Here is a 25,549-nt window from a genome sequence, read left to right as displayed (position 1 = left end):
AATGACCCCCTTCACAATAGCCTCAAACAGTATAAAGTATCTTGGGGTGACTCTTACCAAACATGTGAAAGATCTGTATGACAAGAACTTCAAGACTCTGAAGAAGGAAATGGAAGAAGACCTCAAAAAATGGGAAAACCTCCCATGCTCATGGATCGGTAGAATCAATATAGTTAAAATGGCCATTTTGCCAAAAGCAATATACAGATTCAATGCAATACCCATCAAAATCCCAACTCAATTCTTCACAGAGTTAGAAAGAGCAATTATCAAATTCATCTGGAACAACAAAAAACCCAGGATAGCTAAAACTATTCTCAGCAACAAAAGAAAATCTGGGGGAATCAGTATCCCTGACCTCAAGCAATACTACAGAGCAATAGTGTTAAAAACTGCATGGTATTGGTACAGTGACAGGCAGGAGGATCAATGGAACAGGATTGAAGATCCAGAAATGAACCCACACACCTATGGCCACTTGTTCCTCGACAAAGAGGCTGAAAACATCCAATGGAAAAAAGATAGCCTTTTCAACAAATGGTGCTGGTTCAACTGGAGGTCAGCATGCAGAAGAATGCGAATTGATTCATCCTTGTCTCCTTGTACTAAGCTCAAATCCAAATGGATCAAGGACCTCCACATAAAGCCAGACACTCTGAAGCTAATAGAAAAGAAACTGGGGAAGACCCTTGAGGACATCGGTACAGGGAAAAAGTTTCTGAACAGAACACCAATAGAGTATGCTCTAAGAGCAAGAATTGACAAATGGGACCTCATGAGGTTACAGAGTTTCTGTAAGGCAAAGGACACCATCAAGAGGACAGATCGGCAACCAACAAATTGGGAAAAGATCTTCACCAATCCTACATCAGATAGAGGGCTAATATCCAATATATATAAAGAACTCAAGAAGTTAGACTCCAGAAAACCGAACAACCCTATTAAAAAATGGGGTACAGAGTTAAACAAAGAATTCTCACCTGAAGAACTTCGGATGGCAGAGAAGCATCTTAAAAAATGCTCAACTTCATTAGTCATTAGGGAAATGCAAATCAAAACAACCCTGAGATTTCATCTTACACCAGTCAGAATGGCTAAGATTAAAAATTCAGGAGACAGCAGGTGTTGGAGAGGGTGTGGAGAAAGAGGAACACTCCTCCACTGCTGGTGGGGTTGCAAATTGGTACAACCACTCTGGAAATCAGTCTGGCGGTTCCTCCGAAAACTGGGCACCTCACTTCCAGAAGATCCTGCTGTACTACTCCTGGGCATATACCCAGAGGATTCCCCACCATGTAATAAGGATACATGCTCTACTATGTTCATAGCAGCCCTATTTATAATTGCCAGATGCTGGAAAGAACCCAGGTATCCCTCAACAGAAGAGTGGATGCAAAAAATGTAGTATATCTACACAATGGAGTACTATTCAGCCATTAGAAACAATGAATTCATGAAATTCTTAGGCAAATGGATGGAGCTAGAGAACATCATACTAAGTGAGGTAACCCAGACTCAAAAGGTGAATCATGGTATGCACTCACTAATAAGTGGTTATTAACCTAGAAAACTGGAATACCCAAAACATAATCCACACATCAAATGAGATACAAGAAGAAAGGAGGAGTGGTCCCTGGTTCTGGAAAGACTCAGTGAAACAGTATTTGGCAAAACCAGAACGGGGAAGTGAGAAGGGGTGGGAGGGAGGACAGGGGAAGAGAAGGGGGCTTATGGGACTTTCGGGGAGTGGGAGGGGGGCTAGAAAAGAGGAAATCATTTGAAATATAAATAAATTATATCCAATAAAAAAATTAAAAAAAATAAAATAAAAATAAAAAATATGTCGGTCTAAGGGGTCAAACGCAGCATTCAGTCTTGGCAACAAGTACCATTTTACCTGATGATCATCCTAGTTAGTTTACACAATCCAGAAAACATGGTTTTATTTACAGGATGCTAATATAGTATACATTGTGGCATATAGAGAAATACAGAGAAAGTAATATTATAAAATCCAAGCATAATTTCCAAATATTTATAATTTTACAAAACATAAAGAGAACAAGTTATTGTGTGATTCCACCATGATGCAAAAAGCAAAGGTATTACTGAGAATTTTAGCACAGTCTAGTTACTAATTATACTTTTGATTTTTAACAAAACTTAATATTACATGCTATACATTTATTAGTATTTCCCTAGAAAATCATTTGTCATTTTCTCAGTGTACAAAAAATGTGAAGATATTGGTGGAAACTACTAGTCTCAAGACTGTTTCATATCTTCAATATTTGCAGAGCTGCATTTAGGGCAGTGTACTGGCTAGTTTTGTGTGTCAACTTGACACAGGCTGGAGTTATCATAGAGAAAGGAGCTTCAGTTGGGGAAGTGCCTCCATGAGATCCATCAGTGGGGCATTTTCTCAATTAGTGATCAAGTGGTGAGGGCCCTTTATGGGTGGTACCACCTTTGGGCTGGTGCTCTTGTGTTCTATAAGAGCAGGCTGAGCAAGTCAGTAAGAAACATTCCTCCATGGCCTCTGCATCAGCTCCTGCTTCTTGACCTGCTTGAGTTCCAGTCCTGACTTCCTTTAGTGATGAACTGCAACATGGAAGTGTAAGCTCAATAAACCCTTTCCTCCCCGACTTGCTTCTTGGTCATGATGTTTGTGCAGGAATAGAAACCCTGACTAAGACAGGCAGTGTTATGAGACACATTGCTGATACCCATCTTCTTCTCTGAAAGCAGTTTCACAACATTCCATCAAAACAAAGTTGAATTCAACACTTCCAGGTATCATTTCTCAGTGGAGACATGAGAATGCTTCACTTGAGTGTTGCACCACTGTAAAGGACCACTCAGTCTTCCACTCTCCAGCTTCCCTAGTGCCTTAGACAACCCTAGACATGTTGTGCACAATAGGGTCCTCCATCCGACTGCTGACAGATTCTGACCACTGCCTTTCTGTTCAGACTGATTTAACTTGGAGAAGTGTGTATGGGGCAAACCTCTGTGCAATTATAAAACCAGTCTCATGAGTCCAGGACCTGGAAATCAGCTGAACACATAGTATCAAGTTTGTTTTCTCTTTGCTCAACCAGACTTTGTGGCTTAGTAAAAACATTTGCTGTAACTATATTTTTGCCCAAGCTAAGATATAGTTTGGCTCTAGTCTGTGGAGTCTAGAGCAGTGATCCTCTATCTTCCTAATGGTATGGCCTTTAATACTGTCCCTCATGTTGTGGCAGTCTCCAGACATAAAATTAATTTCATTGCTGATTCATAACTGTAATTTTGCAATTTTTGTGAAACATAAGGTGAATATGTGACATGTAGGATATCTAAAATGTGACACCTGATAAAAGGTCACTTGAACACCAAAGGTTGAGAACACATAGGTTGAGAATCACTGGTCTACAGTAATCGTGCTACATGTGTAGAAACAGATAGAAGACTTTTCCTTTATAGCTAAAAAAAGCAACAAACTGAGATTACAATAAGATATTATTTATGCTTATTAAGATAAGCACAAATATCTATGCTTATGTTGAAGAAGCATGTTTGATTTCAGAGTTTAGAAGTCTAGCATGCACTTTGAACTTCACTATTTAGGACTCTGACAGTTTCCAATGATGATTTTTAATTATTTAGGCTTCAAGGAGACAACATGATGGAAAGGATGGAAGACACACTACAAACATTTCATTCTCCAGATGAGATAATCCCAGACTCATTGGGTAAGTTCTAAATTCAAAAGTATTTATTGAAGTTTTAGTAGCTCTTGGCAAGTTTCTAAAACAACTTCCCTGAGCCAAATGCCTGAAACCTTAACTCACAAGTTCATTCCACTCGCCTGGGCTCAGAAGGACAAATGAAGAAAGGAATCAGGAAGGGCAGATTCTGAACAGGCAACTATATGTTGGCTACTGTCGAAGTCACGCTATTAATTCTAACTTTTTGCGATTTGATTTTCCACCATGGCTCTGTAGAAAGTGAAGGTCATTATGAGTTCCTTGACAATTGGCATGCCTTTTACTCTTATTATCTTACCATTGGTCGAGTTAGTCTTCTTGGAGGAAAACAGTGATATCCTATTGGAGATATCATAAGACTTTTCTCTTAGCATCCTCAGCCTGCCCAGCATCATGTGCCCAGGAGTAGTATCTCTAAAGGAGTGCAGAGCCCTCTCCCATGAAAGAGCAACCATGCTCTACAGACACACTCCCAGAAAAAAATCTGATTGAAACAATTGCTCAGTTGCGATTTCCTCCTCCTAGATGATTCCAATTTGTATTAAGTTGACCAAAACTAACCAGGTATGTCTAGACTTTGTTTCAGGTTGACAAAACTGTGACAACATGCACCACAGCTGTATACTTTATTATCTTTTTAAATTAACAGTATTTATTTAGTACATCCCCATTTCTTATGATGCAGCACAAATTCCATGACATATCATATGAAGTTAAATGTAGATTAATTCAAAATGCTTGGTGAAGAAGTGATAATTGGAATGCTACTCCAGTGCCATCTATGATACATTACTATCATTCTATAATATTCCAGCAGGTTACAGTATATGGATTATTAGAGGAATCACATTAAGAAAGTATCTCCCTTACTTATGGAGAACATCTTAAAGCAGACAGTAAATTCATAACCATTAGAGATGAAAAATAGCAGAAATGTACATACCAAACGCTAGAGAAATGATGTTTGAGTAATTTTACCACAGATGAATAAAATAATGAAGGCTCATAAATATTTTAATTTTATGCAAAAACTTACATGTATTACAAGAGAACATTCCAGGGTGCCCTACCAATATGTACAATTTTTATCATTAAAGTTATCACCTTAACTCAAGTTTTAAAAGGTATTTAAAAGCAAATATAGAAAATGAAGAGCTTTGGAAGTGAAGTGATTGCTCAGCAAGAAAATACTTGTTGCATCTATGTGAGGCTGAGTTCATATCCTTGCCATGCACGTCCTGAGCATGGTAGCACCTGTAAATGCACTGGTGGCATACCTATGCTGGAGGGGTAGAGACTGGAAATCCCAGGGATTCACTGGCCAACCAGTCAAGCTCATCTGTGAGCTTCAGAGGCAGTGAGAGACCCAGTCTGAAATAGAATAACATGGAAAAGTTTAGAAAAAAAAATGTACCTGCTCACATACTCCACACACACCAACACACATGCAGTATCCACAAAATGGAGCCTTTTTAAAAAAAAGAAAGAAAGAAAGAAAGAAAGAAAGAAAGAAAGAAAGAAAGAAAGAAAGAAAGAAAGAAAGAAAGAAAGAAAACTTAAAAACTATCAAAAATGCCAAGGAAAAAGCCACAACATTGCGAAATATATTTGCAGTATAGTTTACATTGCTCAGTGATGGGTATTCAAATATGATGATCACATCATATTTGAATTTAATAAGGTCAGTAAATCCACTGAGAAATAATCAACAGATTAAATAGACTTGTCACAGAAGAGGAAAGACAAATGTCAAGTAAATATATAAAATATGCTTCATTACCTTAGAAACCAGGAAAAATCAAATTGAGACTACAATGAAGTATTGTTTTATAACTATTTCTTTGGTATTACTTAATAAAGCTGAAAAAAACTAGTAAAGATGGGGATTTACTCGGTGGTTACTAAACAATTTGATGAAAGGTTTCTGCTATATTAAGGTTTAAACATTTATATGATGTAAACCACCAAACTGAATATCCAGTTAAAGATCTTAGAAAATCTAGCTTTATGTACCAGGGAAGGCCAATAAGCCTTGTTAGGATGTTCGACGGTGATGAAACCAATGAACTGTGGAATTGTTACACTGTAAGTACTCTCGAGTGCACTGCAACTGTACATACAAGATGGATAAAGTCAGCAGCCTGCTGGTAAATGTTTAGCAAAAATGTTGTGCAGAATGGACGGTGCCTCTGATATAATGTAGCTTAGCCACTGAGCCCATTTCAATCAGTTCTGAATGGCCAGCTGGATCTTTGATGCTGCTGTGAGCATACAGGGGTTCCCCACTGGTCTGGCCTTAAGATCATAAATGTTGATTGGACAAACAGAAGTCACAAGACACCATTTCCATAAAGCTTAAAATGAGGACATTTCTAGTGAGTGTTCACTAGGAAAATGTGCCTAAGTGAAGAAACTATACTACAGGAAAGGAACGACAGATTCAAACCATCAGTTCTCTTAAAGATCTAAGGAAGCTTAGAGATCTGATAAAGAAGGAGTCCACAGCAAAGTGAAGGCTGTTGGGAATTCTCTGATTTTTAAGGTAGGTTCCAAACTTGGTGTAGTTAATTATTGTACCTTATAAGTTATATTGACTACATATCTTATCCATATAACACAGTTTTGTGCACTTTATTTGAAGTTTTATATGTACATATAATTTCACATGTTGACTATCACCTAATAATATTTTAAAATAAAATTATACAGGAATATAAACCAATGCCAATGATGACCTACAAAGGAAGCACAATATTTTACATCTGTTCAGATCTGTTATAGAAGTAAGGCATGAACATGCTCAAGTTAGGTCTTAAACCCTGACAATGAAAGCAGTCTTCCAACATGGAGACTGGCAACATGGAGGCTCATGCTAGCTAGCTGTCCACTCTTACTTATCTTGTGTATTTAGTCTCACCACTTCATCTTGTGTATATTGCATGAGTTCCTCTGCACAGGTCACCTCTTCCTCAGTGAGAGCAGCTTCCTTTTGCTCCCCGAGTACTCAGAGCATCTGTCCTAAGGTCATATTAAGTGTCCCTGATGTCCAGCTCACAGCAGTGCTTCCACTTTCTAAACTCCTAATTGTTTCTGAATTACTCAGTATTTGTTCTCACTTCAAATGATTTCATGCCTCTTAAGGCTTTCATGCTCAATATAAAAATAAGCAACACAGATGCTGTGTAACAATTTGGCCATTAACTGTTTAAAATCAGGCAAAAAAAAGTCTAATCAATCAATCTGTCAATAGATCTATACTTTTGAGCAATTTACATATACACATTTACTGAAAACTGTAGGGACTTAAACATCCTGGGAAACTAAACAATACATATGTTTTTGATTATACCTAGATATGCTGGAAAAATGCATTCATTAAGCTTAAGCTCTTTTCTTGAAATATTTATATCCTGCTCTTTCTACACTCAAATATTAGAAAACCTAATTAGGAAATTGCAAAGAAGGAGTCCCTGCTTCAGTACAGTCCCTCCTCCTGAAGTTAGTCAAACCATGAGACCCCAAAGTTTAGAATCACGAGCATCATCCAAATATCTGCAGTGTGATTTACAGGTCAACTGGGTATCGTATTTAACTTGGCTCAAGATACGTGTTTCTATAAATAGGCCTAATTTTATGCAGAGAAGTTCTTGGAACACAAACACCAATGGTAAAAATGATGACAAGAGGAAGCTGATTGAAACTAAACATTATGACAAGCATTCAAGACTTCTAGATCCATTAACATGCACACCCAATAAGTTTGAAGACACATTTTAAAGAATAAAATCATTTTATTACTCCATTATTTCACTGAAGAGACAATTTCTACCATTTCTTATGTGATTAAAAGAATCAAATAACTATAGTATGTTTCTTGACAACATGTTTGCTTGTGAGATAAATTTCTCTGCAGGAAAAAAAGAACACAATTTGTCCATATCTCCATCTGCTAGTGAGCACTAACCAAGAAATGTACTACATACACCTTAAAAAGTTTGCCCCTCCAAGCATGAGACACTGAATTTTTATTTTTATAATCTCTCATCGCTCAACTTCTTACATTGATGTTCTATCACACTTTTAGTCTCTTTGGCTGGCTCTGTTTGCTCTTGTAAATTTCAAATAAAGTAAGACATCAAAATTCTCAACTGCTCTGAGAAGCCCATCACAGAAGTGCTCTGGTAGACTCTAGGACTGCTATGATCTCATAAACTCCAGCAGGTATGACACTCCTAATCACAAAATACTTAAAACGAGCACCTAGCAGAACATAAACTAAAATGTTACAGCAAGTTAGATATTGCCACCTTGTAAATCTTTATGGCTTTTTTTTTTGTTAAAAAATGAATACTGTGTATGTATTCAAGTGAATTCCATGAAACAGTAATAGAAAATTGTTTGATTTAACATACTTTGAAACCGCATAGCCTATGGGATCATGTTTATTGACTAAATGAATACACATTAATGGATGAATGGATGAAAATGAATGAATGAATGAATGAATGAATGATTGAATTAGCACAAACAAAATCAAGCAGAAAGACATTTACCTAAAGCTGCCACATATTCTGAGAGGAAATGGAGAACACACACCATACTTCTAACTTTAAACAGTCAGGAAAGCCATGGAAACATTTAAGTATTCTTGGTCTTACATATGTGTATATTTCTATATATTGTTTTTACTATAGAAAACAAAATTTAATATTACGTAAATGTCTTACTCAAAAATCTCAACTCATTAAATTAAAAAACACACAGCAAGTTAGAAAATGACACAGCGTTTGCAGTTTGATGGAATATAACTTAATTTTATTTATAATCTTTTCCCCTTCATTTTATTGAAATTAGATTATTTTCTCACATAATATATTCTGATTACAGTTTTATAGTTTCCCCTCCTTCTATTCTTCTTAGTTCCTTCCCTTCCCATTTCCCTTCTCATCTGGAACCATACTCTTTCTGTCTCTCATTTAAGAAGTACAGGTTTCTAAGAGATAAAAAATAATAATATGATCAATATAATATAATATAATATAATATAATATAATATAATATAATATAATATAATATAAAAAGATAAAACAAAAAATCATCACATCTGAGTCAGAGAAGACAAACAGAGGAGAATAGCCCAAGAGAAAGCACAAGAACCAGAGACCCACATATTCTCACACTTAAGAATCCCATGAATACACTAAATTGAAGTCTGTTTGCAGAGGACCTGGTACAGACCCAGGCAGTCCCTTTGCATGCTTCCTCAGTCTCTGAGTTTATATGAGCTTTGTTTATAATTTAGAGGGCCTTGCTCTCCTGAGGTCCTCCATCTCCTCCAGCTCTTACACTTTTCTGCCTCTACTGAGGGTTCTAGGAGCTCTGAAGGGAAGACTTTAATGGAGAAATCACATTTAGGACTGAGTGTTCCAAGGTTTCTCAGTCTCTGCATAATGTCTGGCTGTGGGTCTCTGTATTTGTTCCTATCTGCTGCAGGAGAAAACTTCTTTGATGATGGCTGGGCATCATTTGCTATCTATAGGTATAGCAAAATAGCATTAGGAGTAATTTTATCACTCTTATGTAGGAAAAATAGTTTTATAACCTATAATATCAAATGTTGCTTTTTCGAGTTCCCTTTTCCATGACTATTCTGTCCAAATTTTTATAATTTGAAGGTTAGGTACATCATCTCTGATTAAACAGAGACCCGACAGTCCTCTGCTGTATATGTTGGGGTCCTCCTATCAGCTGGTATATGCTGCCTGGTTGGTGGTCCAGTGTTTGAGAATTCTCAGGGGTCCAGATTAATTGAGCCTACTGGTCCTCCTACAGGGTGACCCTTCTCCTCAGCTTCTTTTAGCATTTCCCTAATTCACCCACAGGGGACAGCAGCTTCTGTGCATTGGTTGGACATTTGCATCTGAGTCTTTCAACTGTTTGTTGGATCTTGTGGAGTGCTGTCATGCTAGGTCCCTTTTTCTGAGCACTCCATAGCCTCAGTAATAGTGTCAGGCCTTGGGACCTCCCCTTGAGCTGGATCCCACTGTAATCCTGTCACTAGACCTTCTTTTTCTCAGGTACCTCTCTGTTTCTTTCCCTGTAGTTCTTTCAGACAGGAACAATTATGTATGAGAATTTTGACTGTGAGATGTCACCCTCCTCCCTCATTTGATGCCCTGTCTTCTGCTGGAGGCGGGCTCTGTAAGTTCTCTTTCCCTACTGTCAGGCATTTTATCTATGGTCCCTCCCTTTGAGTCCTGAGAGTCTCTAGCCTCTCAGGTCTCTGGTGCATTCTGGAGGGCTCCCTCCAACCTCCTACCTCCTGAGGTTGCCTGTTTCAAGTCCTTCTGCTGGCCTTCAGGGCTTCGGATCTTTTTCCCTCAACCAATCCCAGATCAGGTTCCCCTCTGCCCCTCACCCCCATCCCTTCACTTTCCCTCCCCCTCTCCCCACTTTCCCCACTTGTGAATGCTTTCTTCTTCCTCCCAAATGGGACTGAGGCATCCTCACTTGGGCCCTTCAGCTTGTTGACCGTTTTGAGTTCTGTGGACTGTATCTTGGGTATGGGTATTGCATACTTTTTTTTTTGGCTACTATACACTTATTAGTGAGTACATACCATGCATGTCATTTTAAGTCTGAGTTACCTCACTCAGGATGATATTTGCGAGTTCTATCCATTTGCCTGCAAAACTCAGGATGTCCTCATTCTTAGTAGCAGTCCATTGTGTAAATGAACCACATTTTCTTTTTTTTTAATCTTTTTTTTTAATTTCATTCGATATATTTTTTATTTACATTTCAAATGATTTCCTCTTTTCTGGTCCCCCACTCCCCGAAAGTCACATAAGCCCCCTTCCCTACCCCTATTCTCCCACCCACCCCTTCCCACTTCCCTGTTTTGGTTTTGCCTTATACTGCTACACTGAGTCTTTCCAGAACGAGGGGCCACTCCTCCGTTCTTCTTGTACCTCATTTGATGTGTGGATTATGTTTTGGGTATTCCAGTTTTCCAGGCTAATATCCACTTATTAGTGAGTATATACTATGATTGATCTTTTGAGACTGGGTTACCTCACTTAGTATGAACCACATTTTCTATATCCATTCTTCTGTCATGGGACATCTGGGTTCTTTCCAGCTTCTGGCTATCACAAATAGGCTTCTATGAACACAGTGGATCATGTACCTCTGTGGCATGGTGGGGTGTCTTTCGCGTATATTCCCAAGAGTGGTAGAGCTAGATCTTCAGGTAGACCTATTTCCAATTTTCTGAGGAACCTCCAGATTGATTTCTAGAGTGGTTGTGTAAGTTTGCAATCCCACCAGCAATGGAAGAGTGTTTCTCTTTCTCCACATCCTCCCCAAAATGTGTTGTCACCTGAGGTTTTTATCTCAGCCATTCTGATTGCTATAAGGTAAGATCTCAGGGTCATTTTAATTTGTATTTCTCTGATCACTAAGGACTTTGAACATTTTTTTTTGGTGCTTCTCAGCCATTTGAGATTCCTCAGTTGTGAATTCTCTGTTTAGTTCTATACCCCATTTTTTGATTGTTTTTTTTTAATTTTTATTTATCTATCTATCTATCTATCTATCTATCTATTTATTTATTTATTTATTTATTTATTTATTTATTTTTGGTGCTTAGCTTCTTGAGTTCCTTATAAATTTTGGGTATTAACCTTCTATAGGATGTGTGGTTAATGAAAAATTTTTTCCCAATCTGTAGGTTGCCAATTTGTCTTATTAAATATGATTTTTGCCTTAAAGAAGCTTTCCAGTTTCATGAGGTCCCATTTGTTAATTCTTGATCTTAGAGCATGAGCCATTCAAGTTCTGTTTAGGAAATATCTCCCTGTGCTCATGAGTTCATGTCTCTTTCCCACTTTCTCTTCTGTTAGATTCAGTGTATTTGGTTTGATGGTGAGGTCCTAGATCCACTTGGACTTGAGCTTTGTGCAAAGTGACAAGTATGTTTCTATTTTCATTTTTCTACATAAAGACAGCCATTTAGACCAGCACAATTTATTGCAGATGCTCTCTTCTTTCCCCACTGTTTATTTTTGGTGTCTTTGTCAAAAGTCAAGTATCTGTAAGTATGTGGTTTTAATTCTGGGTCTTAATTCTCTTCCATTGATCAACACGTCTGTCTCTTTGCCAATACCATGTAGTTTTTAATCACTATTTCTCTGTAGTAAAACTTGAGGTCAGGGATGGTGATTTCTCCAGCCATTCTTTTATTGTTAAGAATTTTTTGGCTGTTCTGGGTTTTTTGCTTTTCCAGATGAATTTGAGAATTGTTCTTTCCATGTCTTTGAAGTATTGTGTTGAGATTTTGCTTGCGATTGCATTGAATCTGTAGATTGGCTTTGGTAGCATCACCATTTTTACTATATTAATTCTGCCATTCTATGAGCATGGAAGGTCTCTCCATTTTCTAAGATCTTCGATTTCTTTCTTAAGAGACTTGAAGTTAGTGTCATACAGGTCTGTTACTTGTTTGGTTAGAATTACCCCAAGATATGTTACATTATTTGTGTCTATTGCGAAGGGAGTTGTTTCCCTAATTTCTTTCTCAGCCTATTTATCATTTTCATAAAGCTAATGATTTATTTGAGTTAATTTTATATCCTGCCACTTTGCTGACGTTGTTTATCAGATGGAGCAGTTCTCTGGTAGAAATTTTTTTTTTGGTCGCTTATGTGTACAATCGTATTATCTGCAAATAGTGATACATTTATTTCTTCTTTGTCAATTTGTATCCCCTTAATCTCTTTTTGTTGTCTTATTGTTCTAACTAGCACTTCGAGTACTATGTTGAATAGCTAATGGGAAGAGTGGTCATCCTTGTCTTGCCTCTTATTTTAGTGGGATTCTTCAAGTATCTCTCCATTTGATTTTATATTGGCTGTTGTTTTGCTGTATATTGCTTTTATTATGCTTAGGTATGGACCTTGAATTCCCGATCTCTCCAATACTGTTAACATGAAGGAGTGTTGTATTTTTTCAAATGCTATTTCTGCATCTAAAGAGATGATCATGTGATTTTTTTCCTTTGAGTTTGTTTATATAGTGGTTTACATTAATGGTTTTTCACACATTGAACCAACCTTGCATTTCTGGGATGAAGCCTACTTGATCATGGTGAATGATGGTTTTGATATGTTCTTGCATTTGGTGTGCAAGAATTTTATTGAGTATTTTTGCATTGATATTCATAAGTGAGATTGGTCTGAAGTTTTCTTTTTTAGTTTTGTCCTGGTGTGGTTGAGGTATCAGAGTAACTGTGGCTTCAAAGAACAAGTTAGGTAGTGTTCCTTCTGTTTCTATTTTATGAAATAGCTTGAAGGATGTTGGTATCAGGTCTTCTTTGAAGGTCTGGTAGATTTCTGTACTAACTCCATCTGGCCCTGGACTTTTTTTGGTTGGGAGTATTTTAATGACTTCTATTTCTTTGTGCAATATGAGCCTGTTTTTATAGTTTACCTGCACTTGATTTAACTTTAGTATGTGGCATCTGTCTAGAAAACTATCCATTTCATCTAGATTTTCCAGGTTTGTTGAGTATAGGTTTTTATAGTAGGATCTGATGATTTTTTTTAATTTCCTCCATTTCTGTTGTTTTGTCTTCTTTTTCATTTCTGATTTCTTAATTTGGATACTGCCTCTGAGCCTTTTAGTTAGTTTGTCTAGGGGTTGATCTATTTTGTTGATTCACTCAAAGAACCAGATTTTGGTTTTGTTTATTTTTTATATTGTTCTCTTTGTTTGTATTTGGGTGAGTTTGGAGTATGCCCTCCCCTCTACTCCTCTTGGGTGAGATTGCTTCTTTTTGTTCTAAAGCTCTCAGGTGTGTTGTTAAGTTAGTGTAAGATCTTTCTAGTTTCTTTAACCTGGCACTTAGTGTTATGAATTTTCCTTTTAGCACTGCTTTCAACGCGTCTCATACATTTGGGTATGTTATGTCAACATATTCGTTAAATTACATGAAGTCTTTAATTTCTTTCTTTATTTCTTCCTTGACCAAGTTATCACTGAGTAGAGAGTTGTTCAATTTACTTGTGTATGTGGGCTTTCTGTTGTTTTTGCTGTTATTGAAGACCAGCCTTAGGCCATGGAGATCAGACAGGATTTTTGGGATTATTTAAATCTTCTTATATCAGATGATGGTTGCTTTGTGACAGATTATATAATCAATTTTGGAGAAGGCACCCATGAATTGCTGAGAAGATGTATTCTTTTGTTTTAGGGTGAAATGTTCTGTAGATGTCTGTTTTCCATTTTCAGGTTTGCTTCCATTTGTGTTTTCTTTATTGTTTCTACTTCCACTTTTAGGTCTTATACTGCTTTATGCAATTCTTTCACCTGCTTGATTGTGTTTTCCTGTATTTCCTTAAGGGATTTATTTGTCTCCTCTTTAAGTTCCACTACCTGTTTACCTGTATTTTTCTATGTTTCTTTCAGTGAGTTATGTGTATCCTCCTTAAAGGACTCTATTATCTTCATGAGATAGGATTTTAGGTGAGCTTCCTGATTTTCAGGTGTGTTAGTATGTTAAGGGCTTGCTGTAGTGGGAGAACTGGGCTCTGATGATGCCCATATGTATTGGCTTCTGTTGTTTATGGTCTTGTTCGTGCCTCTCACCATCTGGTTATCCCTAGTGTTTGCTGGTCTGGGTGACTTTGCCTGGAGTCTGCCTCTTTTATCCCTGGGCTGCCTCAAGTCTCCTGGAAGGCCTTCGGTCTTAGCTGTAATAGACCACCTGTGAGACCTTCTACTTGGGGGCTCCTCAGAGGAGCAGAGAAGCTGCTGATCTGTTACTCTGGCTGCAGTAGATTTGGTTAGTGGTCATCAGACTGTTGGATCAGTGGAGCAGTCAAGCTGTTGTTCTGTGTGAAGATGTTCTTCAGGGGGAGGCCTACTGACTGTGGTTTCTGATTCTGTGTGCAGCAGAACTCCAGAGAGGCTTTCAGTCTGTCTGATCCATTGCCCTGCATGCCTGTGATGTCAACTGCTCTGACTGCAGTAGATCCTCTAGGATATCTTTATGGAAGCACACCAGCTCACAGTCAACTGCTCTGAGAGCTGCTTATCCACAATTGCTTTAAGTGCAGCAGATCGTCCAGGATTGATCAGGTTATGGTGTCTGCACAGGAGCAGACCAGCTAGGAGTCTGCCCCAGCAGAAAGGACTGGGTGGAAGGGGTGGAAGTGGAGGGGTATTCAGGAGGGCAGGGGTTTGGATGGGTGATGGGTCCTGAGTTCACTGGGCTCCCAGAGGCAGCTCTGGGACTTCAGGGGGTGGGTGTGAGGTGGGGGAGTTCTTACCAACTGCTCTGAGTGCAGCTAATCCTCTAGGATGAGTCAGGACATGATGTCTTAATGGGAGCAGATCAGCGAGGAGGAGACTGCCCCAGCAGTGCAATGTGTAACTTTTATTTTTAAAAATTAAAATAGATTCTTTACGTGGGACAGAAGAAACTCTAATGGAGGAAGGTGAAGATTTTGAGAAAACATCTAATTTAACAGAACAGGTAAGTATATTAATTTGTTTGCTTTTGTTAAATCTGTAACATGTACAGAAACAGCAAAAACATCCATGCGCGTGGAGGTGTGTGTGGGTGTGTGTGTGTGCACGCACACAAACCCACACCCACACACAGAGAAAGAGAGAGAGAGACAGAGAGAGAGAGAGAGACAGAGAGAGAGAGAGAGAGAGAGAGAGAGAGAGAGAGAGAGAGAGCACTAAGAACACATCCCGAAGAACACAGAGAACAGAAATGAGCATTCTTTTTATAAAGAATACTTGAATAACATCCACTATTCTCTGTAAAGTGGAGAGCTCTCACAGCAGCAGGGGACCACTTTACTGAATCCACTGCAGGGCTGTGTCAAGCTCCTTTAGCAGTTGTGAGAAGCCTGACTAAGTCAGAGAGTAGTTGCTGAAAGATCTGCTGTAACTAGAGCATGGGTACATTCTAAAAGCTTGTGAGTTACCACATCCAACTTCAACCAACTGAACTATATGGATCCTAACAGAAAAGTAACTGTTTTCTCTATCTTTTAAGCTGACATATTCCTTAATGTGTGCTATCATCTGGTGTGGAGTCCTTGTGACTTTTGCTACCACTTCACCAGGGTGTAATGGGATTTCTGACTTTCAATGAAATTCAGGGTTAAAAGAATAAACACAGGAAACCGAGAAATCTCTATGTAAATTCTGAATATAAAAGCATTTAAAAGATTTTGAATTGTTCTAATGCTCAGGCTAGTGCAGTGTTTTACTTTTATAAAGTGTTCACAGGGTTCATCTCTTCTGTATGTGTGCTTGCGTTTCCCCAAGGTACCACAGAGCAAGTGGGATAAACAACAGAGGATTTCCTTCTGGTTCTGGAGATAGAAGTGTGAGGCAGTGTTAACTTCTACTGACTGTGGTGATCAATGTCTGTTTTCTTCCCTTGTCTCCATGTTCTTCCCCTTTCACTGCTGCTGTTGTTCCAGTTCCTTCCTTCATCCAAGATGAGTTGCCAGGATCCACTCTGACACTAGGGTCAATCTGCTGTAGTAACTATGTTCCAGAGAATTAGTTCTTTTAGAACCCTGTTTATAAACACATTTTGAAGTAATCATGAAATTTAGGTGTGTGCACAATAAGCCATGTCGCTAACTATGATGCAATATCACTCCAACTATACAGTACTTCTTTAAGGTTATCATCTTTACTATTAGATGTCATAGTAAAATTAATTCTAAAAATACTAAATAAAGCAATGCCACTTTTCTAAAATATTACTTTCTCACTATAGCTTTTCTGATCTTTATTAGACTTTTATATTTTTGTGGTTCTTCTCACGTTTATTTGACACTGCATCATAATCTATAACCTACTACTTTGTTTATTATCCATATCCTTCTACCATAATGCAAATGTATTAAAGATACATATGTTTTGTTTTCTACTTCTCTTTTCTGAACATAGTAGTTCCATAATACATGCCTGTTATATTAACGGTGTGACTCAGAAATAATTCCCAGACAGTGAGTTAGGCATGTTCGAGCCCTAGAAACAGAGCCATGTTAATTTAATATAGCAACTGGTTACTTCATACCCTTCCCGCTGCATTTCCAGCCATTATCCTACCTCTTGTCCTCACTATGGATAACCATAGGTAAGAAAATAGACCCAGGAAGCTCAGTCACTAGACCATTTTTGGAACACTGTATTCCTATTAAATTTCTTGTGTACCTTACACCTTCTCTCTAACTGTTAGTTTTAGTTCTATTCATAGAGTGACAGCTTAAAACTGATGTTTTTCTTCTAACTAATACTCAGATATTAGTAACTACTTTAGATTCCTTTCTGTTACTATCCTAAAATAATCTGACCAAATCAACTTAGGGGAGGATGAAGCTTATTTGGTATAAAGCCTCTAGATTACAGTCTACAACTGAGTGAAATCAGGTCAAAAACTCAAGAAGAATCTTGAAGTAAAAGCTATGAAGGGATGCTGTTCACTGGCTTGGTGGCTTATTCTTAGCTATCTTTTGTATACAACCCAAGACTGCCTGCTTAGGGAATGATCCTACTCACAGTCGCAAAGCCCTCTTAGATGAGTGGCAGTTGAGACACTCACAGACATGCCCACAAGTCAACCTGATCTGTGCAATCTTTCAGCTGAGATCCCATTCTCAGATGATTCTTGTCCGTGTAAAATTAACAGTTTCATCTACGATACAACCTGCCAGCATGTCTCCTCTAAGACAAATTATTCACCCAACATGCAATCTATACTTTCAGCCAATTCTTACATTGTATACTTTCAAATATATACCTTGCACACTTCCTATAAATGCATAAATACATTTGTTTCAAATACAATATTATTTTTAATGATAAATCAGAATTTCATCAACTTTTATTTGAAAGAAAGTTTTCTCACTTATAGACTTCCGTGCATATCCACAATTACATGATACTCAAGCAGGATTATTGATCAGACTGCAATAACTTTGACAATCACGATTTTCTTAAAAGGTATATTTTTGTCACCTGTGAAATCTAGCAAAGTTTTATTTCTCATTGCATGTCTAAAAGTATACTGTTAGACTAGGCTTAATTGTTCTTGCCTATAATTCTACTACTTAAGTGGTGGAGGCGGGAGGAACAAGAGTTCATTAAGTACGTAGGCAGTTGGATGCCAGTCTGAGTTACATGATTAACCTATTTGTTTTAAACAAAATATATTTTTAATTAAAAATGATACTACTAGGAGATCCATTTTTCTAATAGCCTTATAAAATTACCCTCTGCCTACAATGTTGGGCTTACTTTAGAACTTCTGATGTGCCAGTGGAAACATTAGCATTTTTTAATCAAGTGATTTGTAAATGACTTTATATTGGCACTTAGAGAGTTTACCTTCTACCCACAATGATCAAGCAGTGCTCTTCCAATGAAAAATGTTCTCAGATAACAATTTTTTTTATCATTTTTCTATTAGATTTTGAATTCTTAAAACTTAGTTGGTTCTATTTAACATCAGCTTATTTATTTAAAATCTCTTTTGGCAATGAGTAATATTAATAATAAAAGATAAATTATTGCTATAAATATGATAATTATAAGTGGTAGCTCTTTTTAATATAAAGACAATGTATATTTAAAAAGTTAATAATTTTAGGATAATTATATTTTATATGTAAATTGCCTAAAGTGTGCATTTGTAATATTTTTGGACATTATTTTTAGTAAGCCAAAGAGAAGCTAGTAACATTTTCTAAGCACTAACAGGGAATTAAAGCAAAAATAACTTTTCTTTTTACTATTCTCATAAATATAAAATATATCAAAGCAAATTTTCAGTGATATTCTGTAAAAGTATGAATATGTCACAAATAGTGAAGTTATTTCATCTATACACATCCAGTCATTCTGTTCACTCGCCTCCCTGGTGGGCATTGTGCATGCAGAAGTGAACCCGGCCCAGCAGACATTTTTCCTCATGGATGGAGCTGTGCTTTCAATATTTCCTGAATACTTTAGGATTAGAATGGCCATGATTAGATTTAGAATTTTATTTTAATCCTTTTATACCCCTCAAAGCAAATCATTCTTCTGGAATTTTTCTCTTTTTTCTGTTCTGGAAAGCTTTTTAGTATATACATAATCCATGCAGATTAAAACTGGATTTGTCAGGTAAATCTCTTTATTAAAAATGTGTGAACAAAAGGAAAAATGTATTCAAAAGGAAAATACCAAGCAGCAGGTACTGCCCACTGTGGCTTAGCTTCAGAAGTGTCACAGACAGATGTTTAGGTAAATGATTGATCAAGATTTACATAAAGGGTTTTCAAATTTCACAATTTTTATAGCACTCTTCATCTTATTTTTTTCTATTTTAAAGATACTCATTAAATTCATGGACACAGAGCAAAGATGAGAGATGATCAGGAAAGACATTTGACCTTCAGTGTGTTCTTGACTTCTTCCTTCAGAAATACTTATTTTATTCAGTGACTCCCATAGGACATTCTGGTTACTATGGTTTACTGAAAATAAAACAAAAAATAAGAGGACTTCTGCTGAGATTTGTCTAGAGTGGGTGTAGTGTCAACAATAGCACAAATGTGCTACTCCGTGAAGTATTTTACACACTGGACAGTAATATTCTTGAACTTTTGTCTTTCTCTGACAGAATTACTTGGAAGATAATATTCATCCTGAGAATTAAGTTGTATTTACTTTTAAGTGAGTAAACTGAGGTCTCACATTTTAGGATGCATCCTGGGACAGGGCACAGACCACGCTTATTTCATTCCTAAGTCCTTGTTAAATAGCTTCCTGAAGTATAAAACACACACACACACAATCTAGTCCATCCTCATTGGCTAATACCAAAGAGTTCATCATTTGATTAAACACAGTGAAAAGCTGCAGTTTGAAGTATTAGATTCTAAGAGGTGGCTTTTCCTGAAAGGAAGGGGCTTTACAGGTTAGCTTTGCTAAGGTCGTCCACAATTGAAGAGGTCTTGCAGACCTGGGTGTCAGGACAAAAGAGATTTCCTGACAATGAGAAGGGGAACAAGACACTCTTCACATGTTTCTTGTGGCCACCTAAGTATTCTGAAGATTCTGGAAATTATCTCAGTAAAGTGCCTCCTTAGCTTAGTTGGATGCCAAGTTTGGTCAGTTTTGAGTCTGGGTGATACTGCATTTTGTCAATTAGTAAACAAAGCGTCCTCTTTGCTTGATCCTTTATTGTACTTAGCTTTTGTTCTTTGCTGATATTTTTAACCACTTCTAGACAATATTGAGACTTGTACATTTCTGGAAGTAGAAATTTCTGTGTTTGGTTCATTTGCCAACAACCCTATATGCACATGAAATTTAAAATGCATAAATTTTGTGAGGTCCAAATATAGTAGGTTTTTTTTGATAAGTCAAAGGTTAAAGGTTAAAAAAAATGTGTTCACAACATCTGCACTACAAACAACTACCTGATAACTTCAGAAAGTTTTGACAAGCAAGGGCATTGTTCCATAATGTGTTCTTTATCCTGGGGAGAATTGGATGAATTGGTTTTTGTTCATTTAAAAATTAATCCTCAAATGAAGTGCATAGGTCAGCTATGTCTCTGCTGTGTATCTTTTTTCCTGTGTGAATGTTAATACCCAGAATAGAATCTTCTTATATTAAATCCTGGATGCTTTAGGGAATTATATTAAAAGAGGAATTCCATTACACAGTGAAGTTTTGATTGCTAAAACTGGAGGAGATCTGTAATCTGCTGTAGTCATGTGACCTTTGGAATATGCAGGGTGATGACATACCTTCACTCCTCCAGTTGCCTGGTTCCTTCTTTCAAACCAAGCAGTATGCGCTCACCTGAGAGATTAATTCTGTTTCTTCCCAACTCTCAGATCTTTATCTCTTCTTTTGCAAGTTACACGTGTGTACATTTAAAGCAGCATAATATGCTCATATACCTTGAATATAGAAGAATGGCCATTAGACTATTTGCCTAACTATGGATTTGGCTGTCTCGGCTCTCTCCCTTGTTTCTTACTACTCTGGTTATTAACTACCCCCAACAAATCTACCCTATAAAAATTTTCTGTTTCATCACCTTTACAAGTTGATATTTTAAATCATCCTACAAATACTTTTCCACACTGAGGTATAATATCATGCTAAGTAAATGATTTTCCATATTTTATAGGGTATATAATTCTATGTAAATTGATACAGAGATTGAATAGCTTGGTGAAGAAGTTGTAATGTTTTTCTTGCATTAGACAGCTTGCAAGGAAAGCAGATAGACAACCAGCATTTATGAACTTAAGCCTAAGCATATTTTATTTGACTTTTCTCTTTCAAAATGAAAAGCAAAAGAAATAAATGTTCATTTCTATCTCACCAAAGAAAAACCTTAAATATAGCAAATTTTGTGTCTTGAAACAATGAGTTGACCAAGTGCTTGCAGGTAATGGTAGGAATGAATTTTCTCTACAGCACAATCATGAGTGCCTGTTTGATTTGGCACTGAAGGGTTTTTATCATTTCCTTCATTTTCTCCATGGAGTTTTACTTGGCTTCTATGACTTAAAGTTCTTGGATGCCAAGAAAGCTGCTGGAAATGGGGACCTATAGCAGACAAGGTTTTCTGAGCAAGTTTTTGAACCAGGTGGCACTTTTTTTTTTCCTTTAGAAATTTCAGGGACATTGATTTCTAAAACATCAAGTGTGGACATATTGAACCAAATCTATGCAAATATCAATTTTTAAAACATATGAGTTTTGATAAATATAAATTATTTTTTTCTTTTTTTATTCGATATATTTTTATTTACATTTTAAATGATTTCCCCTTTCCTGGCTACCCACTCCCCATAAGTCCAATAAGGCCTCTTCCCTCCCCCTGTTCCCTCATCCACCCCTTCCCATTTCCCTGTTCTGGTATTGCCCTATACTGCTGCACTGAGCCTTTCCAGAACAAGGGGCCACTCCTCCGTTCTTCTTGGACATCATTTGATATGCGGATTATGTCTTGGGTATTCCAAGTTTTTAGGCTAATATCCACTTATCAGTGAGTGCATACCATGATTTATCTTTTGAGACTGTGTTACCTCACTTAGTATGATGTTCTCCAGCTCCATCCATTTGTCTAAGAATTTCATAAATTCATTGTTTCTAATGGCTAAATAGTACTCCATTGTGTATATATACCACATGTTTTGTATCCATTCCTCCGTTGAGGGACATCTGGGTCCTTTCCAGCTTCTGGCTATTATAAATAGGGCTGCTATAAACATAGTGGATCATGTATCCTTATTACATGCTGGGGAATCCTCTGGGTATATGCCCAGGAGTGGTATAGCAGGGTCCTCTGGAAGTGACACGCCCAGTTTTCTGAGGAACCACCAGACGGATTTCCAGAGTGGTTGTACCAATTTGCAACCCCACCAGCAGTGGAGGAGTGTTCCTATTTCTTCACATCCTCACCAACACCTGCTTTCTCATGAGCAATGGCTTTTAATCTTAGCCATTCTGACTGTTGTGAGGTGAAATCTCAGGGTTGTTTTGATTTGCATTTCCCTAATGACTAATTATGATGAACATTTTGTAAGATGCTTCTCAGCCATCTGAAGTTTTTCAGATGAAAATTCTTTGTTTAGTGCTGTACCCCATTTTTAATAGGGTTATTTGATTTTCTGGGGTCTAACTTTTGGAGTTCTTTGTATATATTGGATAATAGCCTTCTGTCAGATGCAGGGTTGGTGAAGATCTTTTCCCAATTTGTTGGTTGCTTATTTGTCCTATTGATGGTGTCCTTTGCCTTACAGAAACTTTGTAATTTTATGAGGTTCCATTTGTCAATTCTTGATCTTAGAGTATAAGCTATTTGTGTTCTGTTCATGAACTTTCCCCCTGTTCAGTTTCTTTTCTATTAGTTTTAGTGTGTCTGGCTTTACGTGAGGTCCTTGATCCACTTGGAGTTGAGCTTAGTACAAGGAGATAAGAATGGATCAATTTGCATTCTTCTGCATGCTAACCTCCAGTTGAACCAGTACCATCTTTTTTCCACTGGATGTTTTCAGCTCCTTTTTCAAAGATCAAGTGGCCATAGGTGGGTGGGTTCATTTCTGGATCTTCAATCCTATTCTGTTGACCCACTTGCCTGTCATTGTACCAGTACCATGCAGTTTTTAATACTACTGCTCTGTAGTATTGCTTGAGGTCCGGGATACTGATTCCCCCAGAATTTCTTTTGTTGTTGAAAATAGTTTTAGTTATCTTGGTTTTTTTGTTATTCCAGATGAATTTGAGAACTGCTCTTTCTAACTCTATGAAGAAATGAGTTGAGATTTTGATGGGTATTGTATTGAATCTGTATATTGCTTTTGGTCAGATGGTCATTTTATATTATATTATATTATATTATATTAATCCTGCCAATCCAAGAGCATGGCAGATTTTTCCATTTTCTGAGGTCTTCTTCCATTTCCTTCTTCAGAGAATTGAAGTTCTTATCATACAGATCTTTTACTTGTTTGGTCCAAGTCACATCAAGTTATTTTAATGGAAACAGAAGGAATACTACCCAACTCCTTCTAGGAAGCCATAATTACGCTGATACCAAAACCACACAAAGATCCAACAAAGAAAGAGAACATCAGACCAATTTCCCTTATGATCATCGATGGAAAAATACTTAATAAAATTCTTGCCAACCGAATCCAAGAACCCATCAAAATGATCATTCACGATGATCAAGTCGGCTTCATGCTAGGGATGCAGGGATGGTTCAATATACGGAAATCCATCAATGCAATCCACTACATAAACAATCTCAAAGAAAAAAAAATCACATGGTCATTTCATTGGATGCTGAAAAAGCATTTGACAAAATTCAGCATCCTTTCATACTTAAAGTCTTGGAAAGAACAGGAATTCAAGGCCTATACCTAAATATAGTAAAAGCAATATACAGCAAACCAGTAGCCAACATCAAACTAAATGGAGAGAAACTTGAAGCAATCTCACTAAAATCAGAGACTAGACAAGGCTGCTCCCTCTCTCCTTATCTTTTCAATATTGTACTTGAGGTACTAACTAGGGCAATTAGACAACATAAGGAAGTCAAAGGGATAGAAATTGGAAAGGAAGAAGTCAAACTATCACTATTTGCAGATGACATGATAGTCTACTTAAGTGAACCAAAAAACTCCACCAGAGAATTTCTACAGCTGATAAACAACCTCAGCAAAGTGGCAGGTTATAAAATCAACTCAAGTAAATCAGTAGCCTTCCTATACTCAAAGAATAAGCAAGCTGAGAAAGAAATTAGGGAAATGACACCCTTCACAATAGCCACAAACAATATAAAGTACCTTGTTGTGAAAAATATAAATTCTAAATATTATATTCACATGCAAAAAAGTTGCCTTACATGGTAATGCATGGAATAATAAATGTTTAGGCATTTATGATGGCTTTGGCAAGTAATTCAGGCTGTCTATGTCATTTTAATGCATCTGAGTGAAAATATGACATGTATTTATTGAGACTAGTTAAATTTTATACTTACATTTTAAGGGAATATGACAGGAGAATGGCAAAATTCACACAGGTGTGAAGGAATATGATTGATCTTGGGTAGAGGGAAACCATCATGTTTTTTTTTTCTAGGGATCATATCATGGTTCATGGATTTTTGCAAAGATGACAAGCAAAAAAGGAAACACCTCTTAATATTTTCAAAAATTTGAAGTTAGCTTTAGATCCTTCAAATTTGATTGGATTTTTAAAAAATTTTCTATATTCTTTGTTTACATTCCAAATGATTTTCCCTTTCCTGGTTCTCCCCTCTCCATAAGTCCTCTTCCCTCTGCCTGTTCTCCAATCACCCCCTCCCACTTCTCTGTCCTGGCAATCCCCTACAATGCTCCATCAAGCCTTTCCAGGACCAGAGCCCTCTCCTTTCTTCTTCTTGGGAATGATTTGATATGTTTATTGTGTCTTGGGTATTGATTGGATTTTTATGTAACTGAGCTGAAGCTGAAGGAAGGTCATGTCGATAATGCTTACACTGAAAAGGAAAACCTACTATGTCTGATTATAACTTGTATAATAGGTGTGCTTCATGGATCAAATGACTCCTTTATAGATATAGAAAAGTTTTGTGTTCCCCATAAAGGGGTTTTCCTTACATTCTTGCCTTTTCTTTTAAACTAAGAAAACTTTGTAGATCTTCTAAAACAATCAGATGTTGAGTGATTTCCTACAGAACCTTACACATTTGTAGATTTCATCTTCCAACAATATTCATTTAGACCAATTTTTCTCATTATAGAAAGTGGTTACATGTATAACTAGAGTTTCAGGAATGTGCTTACTCAAATAAATTGAAAAAGAATCCATTATGTGTGTTGATCTAACATGAGACATATTACAAAAATTCCTTTCACTAATAGCATAGGATTTTTAAATTATTTAATTTCAAAAACTACATGAAGGGGTATTTTGTACATATTTCAATGCACTAACTGTATTTCTAGTATCCTTGGAGACCAGAAGAGGCATTTGATCTGCAATTGGAGTTACAGACATGTGAACTACGGTGTGGGTGCTTTTAAATTGCTTTAAATTAGAAGAGCAGCTAGTAGCCTTGATCACTGAGCCATCTCTCCAGCCCCTCTGGAAAGAGGAACACTTCTCCATTGTTGGTGGGATTGCAAGCTGGTCAAACCACTCTGGAAATCAGTTTGATGATTCCTCAGAAAATTAGACATAGT

At 37.0% G+C, this 25,549-nt stretch overlaps 1 protein-coding gene across 2 annotated transcripts in view; it reads left to right on the top strand.

The window, feature by feature from the left end:
• Positions 1–25,549, top strand: part of C3H8orf34 (chromosome 3 C8orf34 homolog) — a 479,559-nt gene that overhangs the window by 342,139 nt on the left and 111,871 nt on the right. For both annotated transcript variants that reach the window (XM_052175408.1, XM_052175406.1), the window contains exons 9-10: positions 3,652–3,737; positions 15,212–15,288. In XM_052175408.1, coding sequence (XP_052031368.1) covers positions 3,652–3,737; positions 15,212–15,288 — 163 coding nt within the window. The remainder of the gene's footprint in view (positions 1–3,651; positions 3,738–15,211; positions 15,289–25,549) is intronic.

Source organism: Apodemus sylvaticus, chromosome 3, assembly GCF_947179515.1.
Source record: "Apodemus sylvaticus chromosome 3, mApoSyl1.1, whole genome shotgun sequence".
Classification (NCBI taxonomy): domain Eukaryota; kingdom Metazoa; phylum Chordata; class Mammalia; order Rodentia; family Muridae; genus Apodemus; species Apodemus sylvaticus.
This window is presented reverse-complemented; position numbering and strand designations above follow the sequence as displayed.